Source organism: Numenius arquata, chromosome 3, assembly GCF_964106895.1.
Source record: "Numenius arquata chromosome 3, bNumArq3.hap1.1, whole genome shotgun sequence".
NCBI lineage: Eukaryota > Metazoa > Chordata > Aves > Charadriiformes > Scolopacidae > Numenius > Numenius arquata.
The window spans coordinates 24,497,573-24,518,767 of record NC_133578.1 but is presented as its reverse complement, the minus strand read 5'-3'; the positions used below and the strand labels follow the sequence as shown (position 1 = coordinate 24,518,767).

At 43.7% G+C, this 21,195-nt stretch overlaps 1 protein-coding gene across 1 annotated transcript in view; it reads left to right on the top strand.

Moving 5' to 3' along the window:
* The window catches only part of WIPF1 (WAS/WASL interacting protein family member 1), a 57,434-nt gene extending 38,491 nt beyond the window's left edge, over nt 1-18,943 (top strand). The window contains exons 2-8 of the mRNA XM_074145403.1: nt 1,796-1,884; nt 3,426-3,555; nt 5,786-5,962; nt 7,278-8,048; nt 10,759-10,971; nt 12,663-12,776; nt 14,052-18,943. Of these exons, the coding sequence (XP_074001504.1) occupies nt 1,834-1,884; nt 3,426-3,555; nt 5,786-5,962; nt 7,278-8,048; nt 10,759-10,971; nt 12,663-12,776; nt 14,052-14,107 (1,512 nt within the window). The 5' untranslated portion in view covers nt 1,796-1,833 and the 3' untranslated portion in view covers nt 14,108-18,943. The remainder of the gene's footprint in view (nt 1-1,795; nt 1,885-3,425; nt 3,556-5,785; nt 5,963-7,277; nt 8,049-10,758; nt 10,972-12,662; nt 12,777-14,051) is intronic.
* The last annotated feature ends 2,252 nt before the right edge of the window (nt 18,944-21,195 follow it).

Genomic DNA, 21,195 nt, shown 5'->3' with positions numbered 1-21,195 from the left:
CTCTTTGTCAGTCAGTCTGTCCATCCGCCAGCTTCCCCTCTGCTCCGCTTGCTCTTTTGCAGTAACCGGAAAGAGAAAAAGTTTCTGCAGTACAGGAGAAGAAAAGCTGCAAACACTAGAGACAGTGGTAGTGCCTCACGCCTCTTTGAAATGCATGTTTTTTTCTAGATAGCCAGAGCTAGGAGTGATGTGTCCGATTCCTTTCCAAGCCCTTTCCTCCCTAAAGATTTTAGAAAAAATCCATTAAAGTCTTATTTCAGAAAAGCTTTCTTTGAAGAAGGTAGCTCAGCAATTTTTGTGTGTGTGCGTGGGGGGAGGGGTGTTATAGCTGTATTCTAATTCTTTTGAAGCGTGAGCATCTGACGAGATAAATCTGTACTTCTAACCATTCTTTTTCTTCCACATGTATCATGGATCATCTCAGAGCCAACTATAGACTTTGTAGGTGGTGACTCGCCTCAAACCCTCACTGCAAATGCCATTTTGTTCCGTTCAGAACATTTTCCTAATGCTCATTTAAACTGTAAAGGGTACTGTACTGAAGTTGATTTGACAGATGCTGTGCTATTACAGTTCTCCTTGATTTTATCAGAAACAATTAAGTGACTTTAGAAAGTAAGAGCTGTGTATTCTTGTAAATTACTGCCCTGGGGACCTCAACCGTCAGCCCGGGGTTGTCTGGAGAATAACCCTTATTTCTATTCCCACTGTGTTTACCTGTCTTGTGCAAACATTAAATAAATGGTGGCAAATCCCTTTTACTAAAGCCGGCTCAGGTGAACGAGCAAGAGCAAAGCACATGCTGAAATGCCATAGCACCATTAGAAAAGCCCTGGAGCCTCTGATAGGCACAGTTCCAGCAAGCAGTGTTCCAAAATGCCACAAAAGGCCTTTGTGACTTGAAAAAAAAAAAAATTCCTCGATGCTTCTCCTTTCTTTGTTTTCATTTAATATTTTCATTACAATGAAGTTCTACATCTCAGGTGTGACCCTCCTACGATTGCCCTAGGTTGGAAGTTTTGCTTGAGGTGGGGACAAAGTGGGAGGCTGGTCTCCGTCAGGGAAGCTCGGGCAAGGCTGAGCTTTGGCAGCCAGGCTTTTCCCTCTGCAGCAGCCTGCGGCTGAGAGGCTGGGCTGCATGCTTGCTCTTCCTCCTCTGGGAAAGGGCACAGAGCATGACTCTGTGTGTTGCTCCTGAGGAGGAAGAAGGTGTGTTCATAGGTGATGATGGAGCTTGGAGTCTTCAGAGCAAGCAGGGAGAAAGAAAGAAGCATGAGTCTTTCCTAGAGCTCTGCTGTTCCACCCTACCCATAACAGTGTATGTGCATGGGGGGGACTCTTCCAGCAATTTAAGGGCTTTAAATGGTCAGCATCTCTTTCTGAGTGTCATCTTAAAGACATGACCCCTTCTTCCAGTAAGGGTTGATGGTATTGCTGTGGGATTATCCTGAAGAACTTCTGCAGGAACAAGATTGTTGGATTAAACAGAGTTCAATTTTGTTGTTGCGTTTTTGTGCATTGCCATAGCAATGCGTGGGTTGTGTATGTGTGCAAAACTGGATATGTATGTCTGTGAGTTTGTATGGCAATGGGGATCACGTAGGGAGTCCCCATCTAAGGATGCAGCTAGTTTCCATACAATGAAACATGACGTGCTTTTTACAGGTTATTTAGACTTAGAAAATGTAGCAGATAAACCTGTTAGCTGCAAGGATGTTTTTTAGCTGAGTAGAAATTTATTTATTAAAAACTATTAATCTCTGGGCCTTATGTGTTTCTGTGTTTTGCTGTGCAGGTTTCTTAGCAAGACCAGACGGAGTTCAGCCTTCCACCATGCCTGTGCCTCCACCTCCAGCTCCCCCTCCGCCCCCAACACTGGCCTTGGTAAGTTTTACAGTAGGTAAATGTACCTTATACACTGTTCTCTGTTACTGCTTGTCATATTGAATGAGACGTCCAGAGGCATTGAGATGTGGACAAGAGCATGCATGATATTTGGGGAAAGCTCTCTGAAAACTTCTTTACAGTTGATGATTGATCCTATAAGAGGGACCATCACTTCCACTCCCTTCCAGTGCCCATATGGATGTCACTAGCCACATTGACTCTCCATCCTCCTCTTCTTCCCACACTGGTGGTTTGATCTGGTGTAGGCATCCTGGGTGGAGAGGCACAGCTCCTCAACAGCTTGTCTAAGTCAGGGGAATTAAAGTCTTGCTCTCCCCTTGCCTTTCTCCAGCTATGTACTTCCACCTTCTCGCTTGTTCTACTCTAGTACTTACATGACCTGAGCTGGAAAAAATCAATCCTATTGCTTAAATTGGGTAAGGATAGTTCTTAGCCAGCATATAGTCCTCTCAGCCAGCCTGTGGTATCAGAGCACAGAATCTACTGCTGGCACAGCATGGTGGGTGAGACTACTTGGGACATGATTTAAGTCAGCCTCAGCTGGAATACAGCCTGTGCTGTGTTTGCCCTCCAACAGTCAGACACCTCACTGACAAGAAAGTAAAGGCTTCTTGAAATGCTGTTGTAAAGTACTCAGATACTTCATAGAAAAACCCCAGCTGGTTACACAGATAGGTTGGGCTGTGCGACTGAAGAGTCTTTCCCTCATTTTCCACCACAAGCAAGATACGGACTCGATGGTTGGTCCCTCCATGGCAACTGTCACCACCTTTCAGGAAATTTCCATAACACCAATCTGATAAGTTAAAAAGCTTTTCAGGAACTACCACTTCCTAGAAGAAATACCCATATACATGTGTGTGTGTGTGTGCATATATGTGTATGTTGGGGTTTTTTTGGTTCTTCCTTGAAAAACCGTGTCACCAAAACATAAATTGAAAAGAGAGGACCATTGAGACAAACCTCATGCTTCTAAAGGTTTCATTGTGTCTATCTGAAGAGGTCTATATTGTTGAGGTGGTGATCACCATTTTAAAGCGTTTATCTTAAAACTAAAGTAGTAGATAAAGTTCCATCTTGTTTCCGATTTATCCAGAATTTGTATATTAGAAGTCTTCACTATGACTTTGAAGAATGTCCACCTTTTTGTGTAATCAAATTATGTGTGTAGTCTGTTCTTGTTCAGTCTCCAAAATGGCAATTTGCCACAGCTGTGCCTTGGCTTTAAAAAAATCAGAGACTCTAAATCTTGAGTTAAAAAAAAATGTGAATTCACATAAAAGTGTTCTGTTTCCAGTGAACAGTGTGGGTTAGAATAGCAGCAGTGTTTGGGGCCTCGAGTCAGTAACAAGGCTGGCTACCTATAATATCACTCACAAAACCAGACGTGGCACGCTAGCCACTCCAGTATGGTAAAACAAAAATTGATGTCTCAAGTAACTACCATACTTGAGCATAACTTTGTAGCGAGAAGTTAAGGTTTATTTTGTCTCCTCATTTTTAATTTTATTTTGCAGGCAAATACTGAAAAACCATCCCTAAGCAGGTCAGAACAAGCAGGGCGAAATGCTCTATTATCTGATATTACCAAAGGAAAAAAGCTAAAGAAGACTGTTACTAATGATAGAAGTGCTCCAATTCTAGACAGTAAGTATGATTCTGCATGTTGGGAGTTCCAGTATGTGTGAATGGTTCTACATATCTGAATGCAGAAAATTATTTTATACATCATCAGATGAACTGCCATGAGAGAAGTAGGTAAAATAAAATGCCAGAAGTTGGCATGCATAAAAATAAATTATTCTGTTCATCGTGGATTAAGTCAGCTGAGAAATCAAGTACTGCTTATGAAATGCAAGTGTTAATTTGCTTATTCTCATAAAGCAGTTCATTTCCTTGTTTGCTGAAATTGGAAAACTATGCAAACACTACTAGGAGCTCTGCTGAGGAACTGCAGCAGATCAGGCAAACAAAACCCCCGTCAGGACTGAGGAGAGCACAGAGAATAAAGTGGAATTTTAGATTCTACTTTTGCATTAGCAGTATAAAAATAAAGGCACCCCTAGCACGACATCATTGGCTTGTTAATGGCCCCAGTACCACTTAAAGCAAAACCAGAGCCAGGAGCCACAGCCCCACCTGGGTGTCACTCTGCTGCACGCAGTTTTGCCACTCCTGGAGTGACGCAGGGGTGTTATCTTTTTGGCTGCGCCTCCTTGCTCAGCCTGCCCCAGAGGTGCTCTGGCACAGGGCAGCAGCTCTGCTTACCTGAATGGAGACAAGGTCTCCATCCAGCTCTGCCGCTGCTGTGTCTCACTCTACATCTCGGCAGGTGCTAAGAGGAAGCTGGAAAAGCCCGTGTAGCAAAAGTATTGGGAAGACAGAAGAGAAACAGAAGAAGAGCAAGGTAAAAGGGCCTGCTATGTCAGAGGAACAGCATTTATTGCCTAGGGAAAGAAGACACATCTACAGACTGATTAGCAAATGTGATACAACTCAGTCCAGGTCTGGCCATGCAATTAAAGGCTGAACTCTGATAGGAAGATGATGAGGAGAGAAGGAAATGCCCAAAGGAGTGTGGCCAAATGAGAATAATAGAAAAAATAGATACAGTCTTGCAGTAAGCCTGGTACTTAGTTTTTAAACGCTTGAGATTACCTCTGAAAGTAAAGTTACATGTTCTAGCTATTGTAATGAGCTGGATAAAAGCATTAAGGGGCTTAAAGTAAGATTAAAATGATGCAGCCTATTATCTTGTTTACATTAATTAAATAATCATGATGAAAGACTAAACCATAGTAGCAGCATTTCTCCAGAGGTTCACACCCTATGTGAGTCAGAGCTGAACTGAGCTAACATGCTTAAGAAAAGAAGAGAATGAGGTGAAACATTCCCCCATGAACACACTCTTCCTTCTTTTTTATGGGTGGGATTATTAGAAGTGCTTTTCATCCACAGGCTTTAGTTACTTTGAAGTCAGTGAAATTTTTACCCACCCAAAGTTGTGGAAATCGAGATGCCAAGAAATTAAGCAATTGATCCTCGGCCGTGTAGCCCATCATCTGAGAGCTGCTCTCCACAGATATCCCAACTTGTTCATTTTGCAGTGATGTTCTGAGCAGGGCTTTTCCCTGTATTTGTATTTGTGGAAACACTTTCATTTTACTTCTAGCATCTCAGTGTTGTCACAGCAGAAATATTGACATTAGAGAGAAAGGAGGGGGGAGGGCTGATAAAATAATTGCTGCCTATTGGAAAAAATAGCAGCTAATGATCCTGTCACTACATTTCTGGACCTACAGGAATGAAATCTCTTTCCCCACTAGGCTTTGTTTAAATAAGTTGCAATGTCATCAGTAGTGACAGAGCTCTGTGTGTTCCCAGAAGTGATCACCAGAGCTACCTCCAAGAGGTGACACCTCTGTCTTCCTCCTTCCTTCCTCATTTCCCATAAGATTGCCCTGTCTCTCTGCTTATAGAGAAGTGGAGGGGGAAGGATAAGAGAGCAAAGGTATGAAGAAATGGGAAGCAGCTACAAAGATGCTAACAAAAACAACAGGATATCCTCAGAGGTCACTCCCATCTGTGCTGTTGCAAATTCTCCATAGTGACTGTTCCTCTGCTTTCCAGACCAGAGCAGACTAAAAGAAAGTGATGGCTCAATAAAACACAGTGACTATGTTTATTGCACCACTGCTTCCGTGGTGCAATAGTGGTGGTGATGGTAGCTGTGATGATCCAACCTGAACAAGGACTCATGTGTTTTGAAAGCTTGTCCATTTTTCCCCAGCTGCAAGCATTGCTCTAATGAAAGAGATTACTTTGCAGGATCAGTCTTGCTTCTCTGCCTAACGTGGAGGATTTTTTTTCCCAACAGAACCCAAAGGACCTGGTGGAGGTGGTGGTGGCGGCTTCGGAGGAGGTGGTGGTGGCAGCAGCGGGGGTTTTGGTGGTGCTGGCGGTGGCAGCTTTGGCGGTGGTGGACCACCTGGCCTTGGAGGCCTTTTTCAAGCTGGAATGCCAAAGCTCAGATCTGCTGCAAGTCGAGATGCTGGTAAGAAAGACCTTGCAGTTCCAGTGTGAAAAAGTAAATGACATTGCTTAAAACCTTCATTGCACTGCAATAAATTGCCTGCTGGGATTGAAAAAGTCTTCAAATATCTTCAGCTCTTAGGAAATGTAGTTGTCAACTTGAATCTTATTTTATTCTTAATACTAGGTTTTATGAGGGAGAAGTGAGGCTCCTCTTTCCACCCATCCTCCTAGTTATTGATGAAAACTAAAGATCTAAGCAATGTTGAATTGCTACCTGCAAAGTGCAGTCAGGCAGACTAGGTCCTGCCTTAGCAGTGGGTGTGCAGGACCAGAGGGGAGCATAAGAGCATTCCAGGTTAATCCTCCCTTGTGCACCAGGAAAAAGGATCTACTTTCCAAATGGAAAGTACATCTGCGTCAGCTCCCCAGCAGCATGATTTACCACTTAGGGAGTACATGAGGCATCCCAGCTGGCTGGTATGCACACAGCAGTTGGAGGCTTGTCTGGGGCATGCACTGTATTCTTCTGGATGGCAAAACAGCTGCCCAAAACCTCATGCCCCTTGAAACAAAGAAGATCTGGGGCCAGTGAGGTTCATAAGGTTAAGGACCTAGGATTTCACGGTTGTGGAAGGATGACTGGGCCATGGGGGTTTGTAGGGTGTTATGAACCTTACGTATTTTATAGACTAACGTAATTTTTCAGCACGTGTAGAAAACAGTCTCTTAGAGCTGGTATTTTCTATTGTGTCACAGTCTATTTTGGGAATGTGTATTAATACAAAAGTTCCTGGCATCACAGAACAGTACTTCTTCAACTGCAAGGCTGGCTGCCTTCTTCCTGATGTGCACAAGTACATCCTTAGATAACAGCTACTAGAACGAGTTGAAAAGAGCCTTTTGCTGGACTGTTGTTGTTAAATGTAATTTAAAAGCTAAGATTTCCCTGCTTTTGGGTTGATGGTACCATACGCTCGTTCTTCACCATTTCTTCCCTCCCTGTGTTACTGCTTGCTGTGCGATGGCCACATCTGCTGTGTTACCTTGCAGCTACTTTTGTCTCTCACAAGCTGTCCCTCACAAGCATTATCAGGATGTAACCCGCTACTCCGGAGTGGTTCCCCAGCGGTATCAAAACCGCTGCTAACTGTTCCTGGGTGCCAGGCCCTGAAGGCTTGCATGCCCCATGCCGGGGCCGACCCCTTGGTTTTTGCGGTGCCTTAGGACACAGCCCGTTAGCAAAGTGCTGGGCGAAGCCGCTGTCTGGCGGGATGCTGATGCCCGGGCGAAGCTGCTGCCTGGCGGGATGCTGATGCTCTCTCCTATGTCCGCAGATGCCGGGGGAGGAGGCCGCCCGCCCGCCCTGCCGCCCGGAGGCCGCTCCGCCGCCGCCAAGCCCTTCTCCCCGCCGAGCGGCCCGCCGCGCTTCCCGGGGCCGCCCTCGGGGCCGCGGACCTCCGCTCCCGAGCCGCAGAGGAGCCGCATGCCGCCGCCGAGGCCCGACGTCGGCTCCAAGCCCGAGGCCGTGCCTCCTCCGGTGCCCAGCACCCCCCGGCCCATCGCCTCCAGCCTGCATAACAGGGGGTCGCCGCCGGTGCCGGGTCTGAACCGGCAGCCCAGCTTGGGGCCCTCGCCCCCGCCGTTCCCGGGCAGCCGGAGCGCGGGGTCGGCCGGGCCCCTCCGGCAGCCCGGCCCCAGCCCGGCACCCCCCTTCTCCGGCCGGCCGCCGCTGCCGCCCACCCCGGGCCGACCGGCGGAGGACAAGCCGCCGCCCCCGCCGCCGCCCGCCGGGCACAGGCCGCCCTCCGCCCGGGAGGCGGCTCTGCCCCCGCCGCCGCCGCAGAACAGCAAACCGCCCGTGCCCTCCGCCCCCCGGCCCAGCCTCGGCGCCCCGGCGCCCCCGCCACCACCCCCCAGCAGGCCGGGGCCGCCCCCCGTCCCGCCCGTCCCCGGCGGCGGCGACGAGATGCCGCGGCTGCCCCAGAGGAACATCTCGCTGGGATCCTCCTCGGCGCCCGGCGGCGGGGGGGGCCGCTCCGGACCCCTGCCCCCCCCGCCCAACGAGAGGCCCCCTCCGCCCGTCAGAGACCCCCCCAGCCGGTCAGGTAGGGAGCAGCGGGGGGAACTGAGGGTCCTGCAGGTGGTACCCTGACAGGGGTTGGATAGATGGATGCTGGGAGATGAAGTGACAATTCTTTATGGAAAGGGGAAATTTTCGGTTTGCCCAAGGGCAGCATTTGGCCATGCCCCTTGGAGCGGAACCCAAAATCTTCAGCCACCCAGCCCCAATAGAGCCCTGCAGGTGCTTCACCCGCTGTCACCCAGAAGGAGCAGCATCGTGTGGCCTCAGCTGGGCGTCACTTTTTCGCCATGTGCGCCGCATGACGCCGGCTGCTGCCGTGCTTTGCGTGGGCAACAAGCAGTGATGCTCGGCACAAGGGATTCTGCAGTTGGATGTGAGGGTTCATGGGCATCACGGTGGCTTAAGGAAGGTCACTGTGCATCACCAGCCTGCTCACATCTGCTTTTGCAGATATCAGCAACTTTCATTATAATTACTGTAATTAAAAAGGATTGCAAACAGGGGTTTTCCCCATTATGTTATTTGATGCAAAGAAGCTGTTTTATCTAGCTTCTGATGGGTGACAGCATTTGCCTTCCTGAGGCGCAACTTAATGGTGGCATTCTCATGAATGGAGGTTTGCAGAACGTAGTCTCCTACGTGTTGGGAGACACACACTCTTATAGCCAAATACAAATTATTTTAATAAAAGACCTAGCCAACAGTTGTTAAATATAATAGCAGTTGTTACAGCGGGACTAACTGCTGTTACTTACCATACGCAGATTTCAAATGAGACTAAAAATAGAATAGTCTCCTTTGGGTTATTTCATAATACACGTTGTCCTCTGTGACAACTGTTGTTCATAACTTTTAAGAATTGCACATTGTAACTTAGCTCTCTTAATACCTGATGGTTCTCCCTTTGGAGATGAGAGGATTTAGCCCCAAACAGCCAGGCCCTGTAACATCAGGAAGGGAGAAGCATTGCACAGAAGGCAATGCTGGGAAGCTCCATAAAATTGCCTTTCGTTTCATCCTTTGGAATAAAGATCTGGAATCATCTCAAACCCACTCAGTCCTGGACAATCGAGCTGAATGTCACGGGAGCTCCCACAGGCGACAGCCATCCGTGTTGCTTTCCAGCCTGGATCTTCTATAGCCCAGCACCTGCAGCAGCCATGCAGCTACAGAAAATACTGGCCCCGAAACCGTGCTTTGTTGAGCCGGTTGCCAGCCTGAAGGATGGCACAATGCAGTAAATAAATCAGAGAAATCTTGTCACGTTTGACTGGGAGCATGAATGAAAGTTGCAAAGAGCATCTTCAGTTATTCAGACACTTCCAAGCGCTGCTTCTGTGGTGGCCTCTGCTTCCACCAGTGCTTTCCTGGTTGTCTCTTTTCTAAGGCAGATAGTTTTAGCAAATCTGCACTATCTCTCTGCTGGCTTAATAAGTAGAAGGAAGTTGTAGCAATAAATTATAAATGCAAATACTCCTATTCTGCAGCGGTTCAATATAGATGATTTGGTTTGGGTAGGTTTAGAGAGAGAGCAAGCAAAACTATTTGGAAAGTTGCTAAATGCTTCTTAGAAACCATTCCCTGAAGGCAAACAAGTAATTTTTAAAAAAAAGAAGGGGGGCGGGGGGGGAACCCCACAAAGTACAGCATGTTTCCTGAAGCATGTTTCAATGCTTGTTGCTGGAGACACAATGTATCTGCTGGTCTCTTTTTCAAAATGCACGTCTATAGCTAGATTTCATCAGGACAAGGAAGCATTCCATAAAAATAAACATAATTGTCAGTTGCCCAACTTGGCCAAACTGAGGTAGCTAGACCTTTGAACACACATAGCCCTCCACACCCTCTGCTTCATCTCCTTGTGTCCTAACCATGGGTAGCTCTCTCCCTGGCAGCAGCAGCTCTCTTGCTTGTACTGACCCACTCCTCTCTGAGCAGTGCCCTTCCCTGCCCTCAGGACAGTGCTGGTCCTCTCTTATGTGGGCTGTGCCTTCATATTTGACCTGTCCCACGCCAGTTACTCAGATGCTCAGACACTATGAATGCCTGTCTACCTGTGAGGTCTGTTTCTAGTTTAGCGGGAGGTGGATCTCCTCCAACTACCGAAAAACTTGGCATGCAGCACATACGTTTACAAATGGGTGAGGTGATGCCATGCTGCTTAATGCTGCCACTCCTGGGCTGAATTCCCCTGTGCACCACCGCATAACCTGGCTGTGACCCCCAGAGGGGACCACCCCTATGGACAAAGAGCCTCTGAGGGTCGCAGAGCTCTTCTGCTATGCATTCTCTTGCCTTGCAATAGTACATGGAAAAAGAGATGGGCTATGATTTGGGCCTTCATGATACCCTGAATTCCAGCTGTAACTTCTTCTCATTGTGGCCAATGTAATTTAGGATGATTTAAAAGTGGCTTCAAGGACCAGTACCTCTACAGAGGCTTCTGTAGCTGAGGGAAATGGAAATATGGGCACTGAGGTGTATTTATGCTTAGATACAGCGTACTCCTCTGATCTCTACTCTTCAAATCAGCACCAGCTCCCTAGAGAGCCCTGGAGATCAGGGAGGTGGGTGCTGAGGACAATTCCCCCTTGGGGCCAAGGGTCCTAAGCCAGCCCACCCTCTCTGGTTTGTTAGCGGGACACCGTTGGGACACAGGCAGCATCTTATGACCGGCAGAATAACGCCTGGTGCAAACGGCGTTTGTGTGCTTGCCTCTTGTCTTGCTCCAGGCCCCCTCCCGCCACCTCCTCCCATAAGCAGGAATGGAAGCACTTCAAGAGCTTTGCCCGCTACTCCCCAGCTGCCCTCCCGGGCAGGGCTGGAGAACCAGAGAGGTGGACCACGACCACCACTTCCCCCTGACCGGCCAGGCTCGGTAGCACCGCCACCACCACCACCGCCTTCATCAACTGTCAGAAATGGCTTCCAGGATCCAGGTGATGGTAAGCCATCATCCCAGTTGTTTGCCTTTGATAGAGACTGTGTAGTGGCTTTTGGTCTTAATATGTCAAAAAAAGTTCAGGATAGAGGCTTTGGTTCTAGTGCAGACCTTTGATTTCTGACCAACAGGGGTGTCATTTGGGTCTCAATTAACCCTGCCAAGTAAGAACGGACTAAATATTCCATACATAGAGCAGAACTGCAAAGCTCTCAATACAGTCTCCAAAATAACCCTTTGAAAAATAGCCTGAAAAAAAGAAACGTATTCATCATGCTTTGCTTTGCTACAATACAGAAACAAGGCCTAAGGGGCTTGTTCTGACTCTGCTGCGAATTCAAACCATAGCTACACTAAGACTCTTTGGAAGTCAAAACAAGTTAGATGATGACTCAAAAGCTAAAGCTGAAAAACAGATGAGGGAAGAGATTGTCAGAACGCTGCTGAAAATCTCAAGTCTCTTTCTTTTTGCTAGTGTTTATTGAAAAGGTGAGGTCCAAGATTGCTGTTTTAAAGATTCATCATACTTTTATTTTATTTGTTCTCTGTTTGCAAAGGACAGATAAATCTTTCAGCTAATTATGGAAGGCCAAAATTGGTATTTCTGACATTTATAAGGTTAAGAAAAGCAAGCAGAAAATAAAACTAACTCACTCTTTTGAAGCATCTTCACACATCAGATAAGGCAGGTGGGTCACAGACACATTTTTTGCTACACAAGTCATTTGCAGGGTTCAGAACCTGCAGCTCATTTACACACTGGTTTCTAATTGCAACCATTGGGAATAAACATAGAAAAACTGGATCCCAGCAAATAACCACGTGTACAACTGCCAGGCAAAACTTACTCAGCTGTTCACTACATTATGCAATAAAATAGAACAATATTGCAAGAAAGTTATGGTTGCAAAGTCCTGAAGCAACCAAGTGAAGAAATGACAAAGATTAAGGTAACCCACACTTTCTGACTTGGGCCTCTAAATTGAAATGCAGAACAGAGCTCCAAAAACGTTTCCTATTATTTCAATGAAGATACTGATTAGCTTGCTTGTTCTTTAGAATCCGCAGTAAGCACATCAATAGGGCCCTTGTAATCTCAAGAGATATAGTTTCAACTGATACATTTCCCCCTTTTTGACACTAGTTACATAAAGGTTTCTCTGTCATCATAAATTTTATCATAATTGCCCCAAATTTTCTTTTTCCTGTATAAAAATCAAGAAAGAAAAAACACCACTTATGGGTCAGTGTGGTTTTAATGATGCTTTTTTGCTCTATATATCAAGGAGGTATGAATATCTGAAAATTCTGTACTCAGGAACAGAATACTATTCTGAAGTAGGAAACTGTGCATTTCTGGTAGCATATGTATGCGTGTGTGTGTTAAAAAAGCAGGTCTATTATATGTAGAAGGGAATGTAGCACTTATTTCAGTAGAATTATGGCCATTTTCCTTATCTGTGATTTTGCGTTAGATTGGCCAAGTGATCAGTTAAAGTTAACAAGAATTTTCATTCTCGAACTAACCTAAAGCATCTTCTTCCCTAACTTCCCAATACGATGCCAGTTCAATACTCAGCTATGTAAGCATTTTGCAATATAAAACATGCATTAAACCGGATCTTAGTGTCCATTTGCTTTCCTGAAGCTATGTCACAAAACTAATGAGTAAATTGTGTGGGATTTTTTTTTCAGATGAATGGGAAAGCAGATTTTCTTTTCATCCTATATCTGATTTGCCACCTCCAGAGCCATATGTACCCATGAACAGAAGTTATCCCAGTAAACTAGCAAGAAATGAAAGTAGAGGTAAGTTTGTTCCACCTCTGTTGCTGGAATTTCAGTGTATGATCCTAAAAACAATCTGGATGAGGAAGAGACTGGATGCTGAGGTTTCAAAACTTCTCAGACTAAGAGCCCGGTCACCATTCCCTACCACACAAAAAAAAGCTAAATGCAGGTTCACAGGCACAAGCCCTCTTAAACTTGTATTTGAGGGGAGAATTGTTTGTTAAGTTGGAACATGTATTGTAAGAATCCACCTCTGCCATTATAGTCAGCACTTCTGCTACAGGCAGCCAGAACCACAAAATCCCCTAGGACTTACTCCTCATTTCCCATCTAAATTCATGCACAACTCATTTATTCTTGTGCCAACATCATCCTTGAGTTTAGTTATCCTCCCTCCTTGGTGCGTTAAGCCCCTAATATTTTTTAAGACAACAGTCATATCCTCCTCTCAGCTTTTGTTTAGCTGGGCTGATTAAATCAGGATGTACTACACTGTGCTTCCAAGGTATGTTCTCTGGTCATCAGGGTTGCCTCTGTATACATTTCAGTATGAGTTTGTCTTTTCCAATGTGTTACATGCCGTTCCAGTTCAGCTCTCAACCCCGTCTTCTACAGCAGCATAAATGTTTCCTATCTTCATTAGTGATATTTTGCCTGATACACCCAAGGAATAATTTACTTCTTTCACAACCAGTGACATCGGTGGCTCATAGTTATCCTGTAATCATCGGTACACTCAGATGTTTCTCTCTCTCTCCTGTTGCCAAATAATGAGGTTTTTGTTTGGAGCAGAAATTCCTGTTAGTCTCTGACCCTTCACTTTGCCCTGTTAGCTTTCATCCCATTCATATTACTCCAGGAAGAAAGGCAAAGTAATGTATGCATTTTTAATGTTTCCTTTCATGAGTTTGCAATGGAAATCTTCATATAGGGAAAAACGTGAAGAATTTTAAAATGTTACTGTATTTAGAGCTTGCTACTTTCATTGAAATCTGCATGTGTCGCAAGTAGCACTGAGAAGGTATGTGTTTACATGAAAGAGTAAGGTTAACAAGAGCTATCAATCTGTTTTGGGAAGGGGACAAAGGACTAAAATACACGTGCTTTCCAGACATTTGGGGATAGCGTCAGTTACAAACTTTTTTTTACACTGTTTGAAGTTCTGATGTTGTTTAATAAACTAACTGGAAACTCTACAAAGATTTTTTAGTAAAATGCCTACCCAAGAAAATTAGTAGATCTTCACCAGTTACTGAATTAGTGGCTTGAATGTAAACTTTCCTTCTCTTTTAGGTGGCTCTGGCCGAAAAGAAAGAGGTGCCCCCCCACTTCCCCCTATACCAAGGTGAAATGGGTTCTGGCCCATCTTTGGGCATCGTCTGTTTTCAAGTTTCCTTCGAGTCAGCTCTCCTGTCCACATCATTGGAAAGATGTCTGTTTTGCTTTATTTCCACTTTTGGCTTGTCAGCTGGAACAAACTTCAGCCTCTATTACAGAAGTAATAGATGCAGCTTATGAACTATAGTTGCTCAAAGCTATAAATTTTATTTGCTTATGCTGCAGGCTGTCATGAAAGGCATTTTGTGGACCATACACAACATACGTGCATCATGCTTACTGTGTCCAGCCCTGTCCCCTTGAGAGCTCCACGGGAGGTCTGGCTTTGAATCTAATGGAACAAAGCTGTTTCATTCACTTTGGGTACAGTGGCTGTATTCTTTGAATGGTAAAGTACAATCTATTTTCTGTTTAAAAAAACAGTTGCTGAGGAAAACCATGTAGCCAAGAGTCCCCTGGATCCTTCTTTGCATGCCTAACTTGACCCATCTGCTTCTGCAAGCCATAGACCTACTACATGGTGACCAAGAGTTCATCCTAAATCTTTTCACTTCAGCCTAGCCAAGCAAACCATATTTTAAACAACAGATAGCACATCCTGCCCCGAGGATGGAGTATGTCTGGCCTTGTTTTTATCTGTGGAGAATCTTCTGAAGAAAAGCACAAGTGAAGAATTCAGCAGCGTAAAAATATCTTTTTTTTTTTATCCCTCTTTCCTTGTTTTTTAATAGTGTTATGCTTTTAGTCACCTAATTCTTTCCTGCTCTGATGTGGACCAACCCACAGCCGTCTGTGTCCTGGATTATTGTAATGTCCTCTACCTGAGACTACAAGAGAAGAGTCCTCAAAAAGTAGTCTTGGTGCAAAGGCAACAATTACTGTAGTTGCAAGCTCATTCTGTACAGCATCGCTAACATCAGTGTTCCACCGACTGCTTTCCAGTTGTTTCTTTGGTACAATTAAAAGATGGGGTTTGACTTAAAAAGCTTCCTGGGGCTTAGGTCACAAGTCTCAGAGAGATTGTATTTGACTTGCATTACAGTAGAGCAGCTGAGGTCAAAAATGTGTAGAAGTGAAAGCCCTTTGATGTAGTGAAGGAGGTGTGGGGTTTGTGCGTTGGAGTGGGAGCATTAGCTCCAAAATTTGCTGTCTGCACTGGTTCAAGAGAAATGGGAAGATCTGGCCTTCTGAGTTTACCATGAAGCCTATCCTTTCAAACTTTGCTGAAGGGAGTCTCTGCAGAGAGCTGCAAGGCTTACATTAACAGAAGAGTAAAGTATTCTAATATTGTGACAATTGGTTAATATGTTTAATGGCTTTTGAACTTAGTAGGTGAGAAAAGAGTTCATTGTATGAGTGCATTTTACAAATGGTTCTAAATTCATATAAAATGCCTTTGGAAATTAGAAGAAAATGATAATTCTGGATTTGCTGAATGATAGCTCTTTGTTATTTGGACTTCTGAAGATTAACTCTGAAAAATTTCACCTCTGTCTCCTCAACAGTTTTTGTTTCTTCAATGTACTCCTTGGCATCCCTGTCAAGCCTGTATCAGCAGTCATGCTTCACAGGGAGTTGCTCAAAAAAAAAAAAAAAAGGTAGTCATGTAGGTTAAGAAAATGTTTCTCTAGCATGGGAGACAAGATCCTAAGCATGCTCTGCGGCTAGAATAGGTCAGTCCTTAAAAATCTAGGGAGTTTAGGTGAGGAGAGTCTGGACCCCACTGAAGCATTCGTGCACAGAGCTTTTTGCTCTGTCAGTGGGTGTGGAGGGGCAGATCCCCCTGACAGCCTGGGCAGTCACAGTGAAGGGGATGAGACAGAGTTGGCTTTGGCCAGATCAAATTTAATTTGGCCTTTTCAGTGTTTGTTTACAAAATCTTGTTAGCTGTGATAGCATTTGATTATGTACCTGTTTTTTACATTTTTATATCTGATGACCTATTTTAAGTTACTGTTTATGGTCTTGAACCTGCAATTAAATGCGCAGGCGCAGGGATGTATCTACATCTAATTGCAGGATTATGGCTGTAAGAGTTTCTTAAACAGATATTAGTAGGACCGCCATGTGACAGGTGCACCTCGGGATCAAACCTAGCACAATACTGAATTTGTGTATGTATTTTATGGATGTCACTTAAAGTGCCTTTCTCTTTGGGATATTATTATGTGAATAGAAGTCCAAATAAGATTTTTAGGATAATAACTTAAAGGATAAATTATTGTATTCATGTTTTTAAACTGAAGCACTTATAACTTTCTAAGGAACAACATTTTGAATTTAAGAATACAAGATTTTCGGTACCTTGACCTGCCAAATCCTTATTCATATCCAAATAGCTATGCAGCCAAAAAAAACCAAAAAAAAAAGCCAAACCTCCAGAAACTATACCTTTTTTGTAACTTACCTGCTTCCAGCATGACTGTTTTACTTTGAGTAAGTCAATGAAAATGCTGCATATTGTTCTGCCAACTCTCCACATCATTCAAAATATTCTATATTTGATCTTTTGAGCAAGGTTTTCTGACCAGAAATTTTGGACCACTACCAAAGACTTCGCAAACCAGTTTCTGTCTCAACTTTAAAATGTGTGTGTAAAAGGCCCTCAAGTCAACAAGCCATGAAACCTGAGCTGCTTGGGTTTTAACACTTCTTTGTACTATAGAAGCCTCTTCAGAATGGATGTTTGGCATATATGTAAAATAGCTCAACAATGCAGAAAGAGGTATTTTTTTCACCTAACAACAACTTTACTATTTATATCTTTTGCAGTAAGAATCCCTAGGTATATTCCAGAACAATGCAGCATTTTATCATTCAATATATTGCTTCATATATCAGTAGCTATTTACAATATGATCAGTATTAAAGTATTTATTTCACTATGAAGTGTTAAAAAAGAAGAATACAAAACAGATTGAATCAATGGTGCCTTATGACTTTTTAGTCAACTTTTCTGTGTCTCACTAGAAAAACTAATGGGTGTTGCTCCTCCAAGTCCTTATGTAAATAGTGCCGACAAGTAGCATTATACAGTGTTTGAGCCAAGTCCTGCTGTTGTAAAGCGCTCGGTCTGCTAAATTCAGATTGAGTTCAGTGTACGGAGAGACTATTGGATCAGTCTTTAGGTGAGGTTTAAGTGGGCACTGGTTAGCCTCACAACCAATTGTTGGTATTGCTCTGGAAATTTAATCCTTTCCCAAAACCAGTGCCTTGCTCTGCTGTCCATACAGCCCAGCTGACTTCAGCGTGGTTGCACAGGTTATTAGTGGACTACATTTGATTCACTGCTTGCATATAAGATTTACTAGGTTTGTTTCAATGGCATTGTATTATAAACCTTCACGCCTCAAACTATCTTTTTATGTCATCACTAAGATTGTGTGACAACGGCCATGGATGTTCATTTTTGTTTAATTCAAGTCAGTGAATAAAATGGGAATAACTTTTGTACCACGTGACAATAATTTCTGCTCAACATTTTTAGAAGAAAAGCACTTGTTATGTCTGTTATGACTTTCTGCACCAGCCATGGGGAGAAGAATTCACAGTGATTAATGTTCAGAGTTGTTAAAGGAAGCTCGGCTTGTGCTTCAGGAAGCATGTATTTCTGTAAATTAACTGATTCTTAAATAAGGTCACGAAGTTCTTGTTTAGAAGCCAGAATTTCCCAACACTAAAAGAATCATAAGAATGATTTCTTTTTTTCTGCCAGACTGAACTATTAAAGAAGTTCCGTAAATTGTCACTTAAAAAACTGGGCAGTAGTTTCTCTTCGCAGCAATAATTGTTTACATGTCACTTGTAGAAGTAGGTCTCTGTTGGAGCAGAGGATGAGAGAACTAAACTGCTGTCATGCTTCACATATATTGTAACACAACCATTTTCCGTGCAGAAATATGGAAATGGAAAGGGTACTTTTTGCCTTGGAAGCAAAGAATGGAGTTAAGTGATCAAACTGGGATTATTTCAAGCAGAATGTCAAATGTCAAGAGACCTAGAGAGGGCCCCTCAGCCACAGGACACTGGAAAGGAGAAGGTTGCTCAAGGAAATAAAAACCAATTAGCTGAACGTTGCTATCAATACTAGACTACACATTAGGATATAAAATATGCACATGTGTAATGTCACATCACAATAGCGTGAAAACCATTGTCTCACAGTCAGGTGTGAACAACCTGTTATGGCGGTACATTGACTCTGTATAACATGTATTGTATGAACTTTAATCTTGCAAATGGTATTCACCAGAACATAAGGGGAATCTGTTCCCTGAGATATCCAATAACACATTAAGTGTAGCTAATTCATGGAATGGTTCTTCATATATGTTGGGAGAAAACAGCGATCTTGTAGCCTGTAAGGTGGAAATGTCTGGACCGTTCAGTTAAAGTGTAAACCTAGATCATTGGCAAAAAGGGGTGTGTTGGAGTTACTCAGCAGAAGCAGGGCACATGTATATTCTCAGTGAGTGAGTACGCAGCAGGTAGGTAGGTAGTCTAAAAGAAAAAATGGGAACTGCACGTCTTAAAAAAGGGAGTAGCCCTTCAGTACGTTGCCTCTTTGAAATACACTTTGTGCTAAATATTCTGTAGTGTAAACTAGTGCATGCAAAGGAAGATGTCTAAATTTGGACTTCCAAAGCCACACAAGTCTATGAAAGAGAGTGAAACATAACTTAAAACATAGGTTGAGCAGAAAGTAACATTTTTTTATCAGATGCTTAAAGTTTGAGCTTTTTATAAAATATTAATCTGGTTCTGTGAATATTTTTTTGCTTAACATTTATTTTGTATGTGATTTTGTTCTCCTTATTTTTCTGTCCTATGCCAAATAAATTTGACTTTTATTTACTCGTTGGTGCAGACTGCTACATTGAGAACAGCCACAGCTGCTCCCTGGACAGGAACACACGTCGGGTTTAGCAGGAGCGTAAGAGTGAGCCTGGCGGGAGCTGGGGTGGGTTCCTGTTCTCCTCTCCTGCCTGCCATTGTGCAGCAGCACAGCGGTAATGCTCAGAGGACTTTGGGCCTCCGTACAGTGATGATTAAACACCTGCAGATAAGGAAAAATAATGAGTTTCGTTTAGGATAAAGAATGATTGAACATCTGTGGTCAGTGACGCTGTAGTTGTAGGTGGCTGTTGTGTGAGCTACGGGCATTGGCTCTTGGCAAGGCAAGCATTCACTCTAGTTAAGCACAGATTTTTTTGTTCTTCTTATCTCCACTCATTAGGCAGAAGGCTGCCAGAGATCAAACAAATCAAACAGATCAAACAAATGAAACCCTTTTTTTGACTGTGGAGCCCTATTCTTGATCTTGGATGTTAACCTTTTCAGACAATTTGGTCCAGTTTCATCACAGAAAGGTGATAGAAGTCCAAAGGACGCTCAAGTTGAGGCTGCACTTCCAGCTTCTCAGAAATTAGAGAGGTCATTCAAAACCCCCAGAGAGCTAAGAAGGTCTGTGCTGTAACTTGTCAGTCTTGCAAGGACTTAAGCAGTAGGTTTACTCTAACACAGATGGTGGATCCTTTAACATCTATGGGGACTGCTTGTTGATACTTTCATTTTATAGACTGACTGGGACAGAGACCTCGACTTTCTTAAAAGGCCACAGACACTGATGGCTGAGATGTGGCCTAGAAGCCCACCAGTCCCGGTGCCTGGGCTGTATAAATAGAAGAGCCACAAGGGAGGGCAGAGGCTGGGAGTTTGTGAGCTGTAAAGGAGCTGGCTCAGCAGGCTGAGAGACCTTTGTTTGCAGATTTTGGTGGCAGTAACCTTGAACAAGAACTCGGAGGTATGAATCTAATGATCAGCTAGTAGGACTGTCTGTCTCATGTTTTACCAAAGGAAACATGGTTCTTTCTGGTTTTCAAAAACTAAATTACTTGCTTGACTTCGGGAAGAGGGCACTGAACTGAGCATGCTGTGACCTAGTCATAACCACAACATAGTCCTTCCTCCATTTAACTCAAAAAATGCTTTTGCTTTAAAATAAACCCACAGACTACACTGTAAAACAGTTCTGACTGGTCTCTGCAGTTGCAGGAAGGCTCACGTGTTGCACACAGCACACACAAAAATATCCAACTCCTTTGATCACGGTTCAACGATTTCCAATGACCTTCCTGCCTTGTGTGCACAGGCTGCTCCCTCCTGCTCTCTCACCGTCTGACTCCATTTCGCATTAAAGAGAGTAAATTGGTCCTGGCCAGTTATTTATTTGGGGCTAAATATTGGCCCATACATCTCTGTACAGCAATTAATGTATTACTTAGGTTAACTAACAAAATAGATCAAGAGCCTTCAGGATTTGTTTTTCTCTGGCTAACAGTAAGTATAATGAGCAATTCTTAACAGCTGTTTCTGCTGTCTTATGGTTCTCTGAGAACTACCCAAATATGTAACATGACGTAAGCTTGATTCCAAGTTTCATTTTCTATTACACTCTAAGAGTTCATACGTGTTTTATTTCATACATAATGAAACTGTGTGGTTTACAATTTTAAAAGAGCTCATTCTTTTCACGTGTTGAATAGAACTCTCTGTAATCCTCCTAAAAAGTTCATCCTCACTCTTCCAAGCTGTAAGGGTCTGGTGCATACAGGGGCATGTCAACTTCAAAAGCAAATCTTTTTTTTTTCATAAGCAAAAATGTTTTTCCCCATACACATTAACTTCTGTCTACAAACAGAGCTGTGCCTGGGCTCCACTCACCCTTTCTATTGTATCACCATAAAAATTTTGCAGAGCAGGTGGGGGCCTTGGTAACCACTTCTGGTTGTTGTGTCTTTGGGGTATCTGTGCTGCTTGGTCTGTGTGTCTTTGTTTGCACAAATACAGACTGCTAATCAAAAACTTTGGTGAACCATAAAAGTAAACAGGATGGCACTTTTTCTCCACACAGTAGATATTGCAGCAGTGCTGGGAATAAAAAGCAATAAGAATGATTTCTGTTTCTAATGTGAGCTAGTAAAAGCCTCTAAACACACAGATTACATCCACTAATGTACAGTTCTTATAAAGACATCTCTGAGCAGAACAATTGTTTCACATTGTAGGATGATGTACTTGACTTCATCAATAATAACTT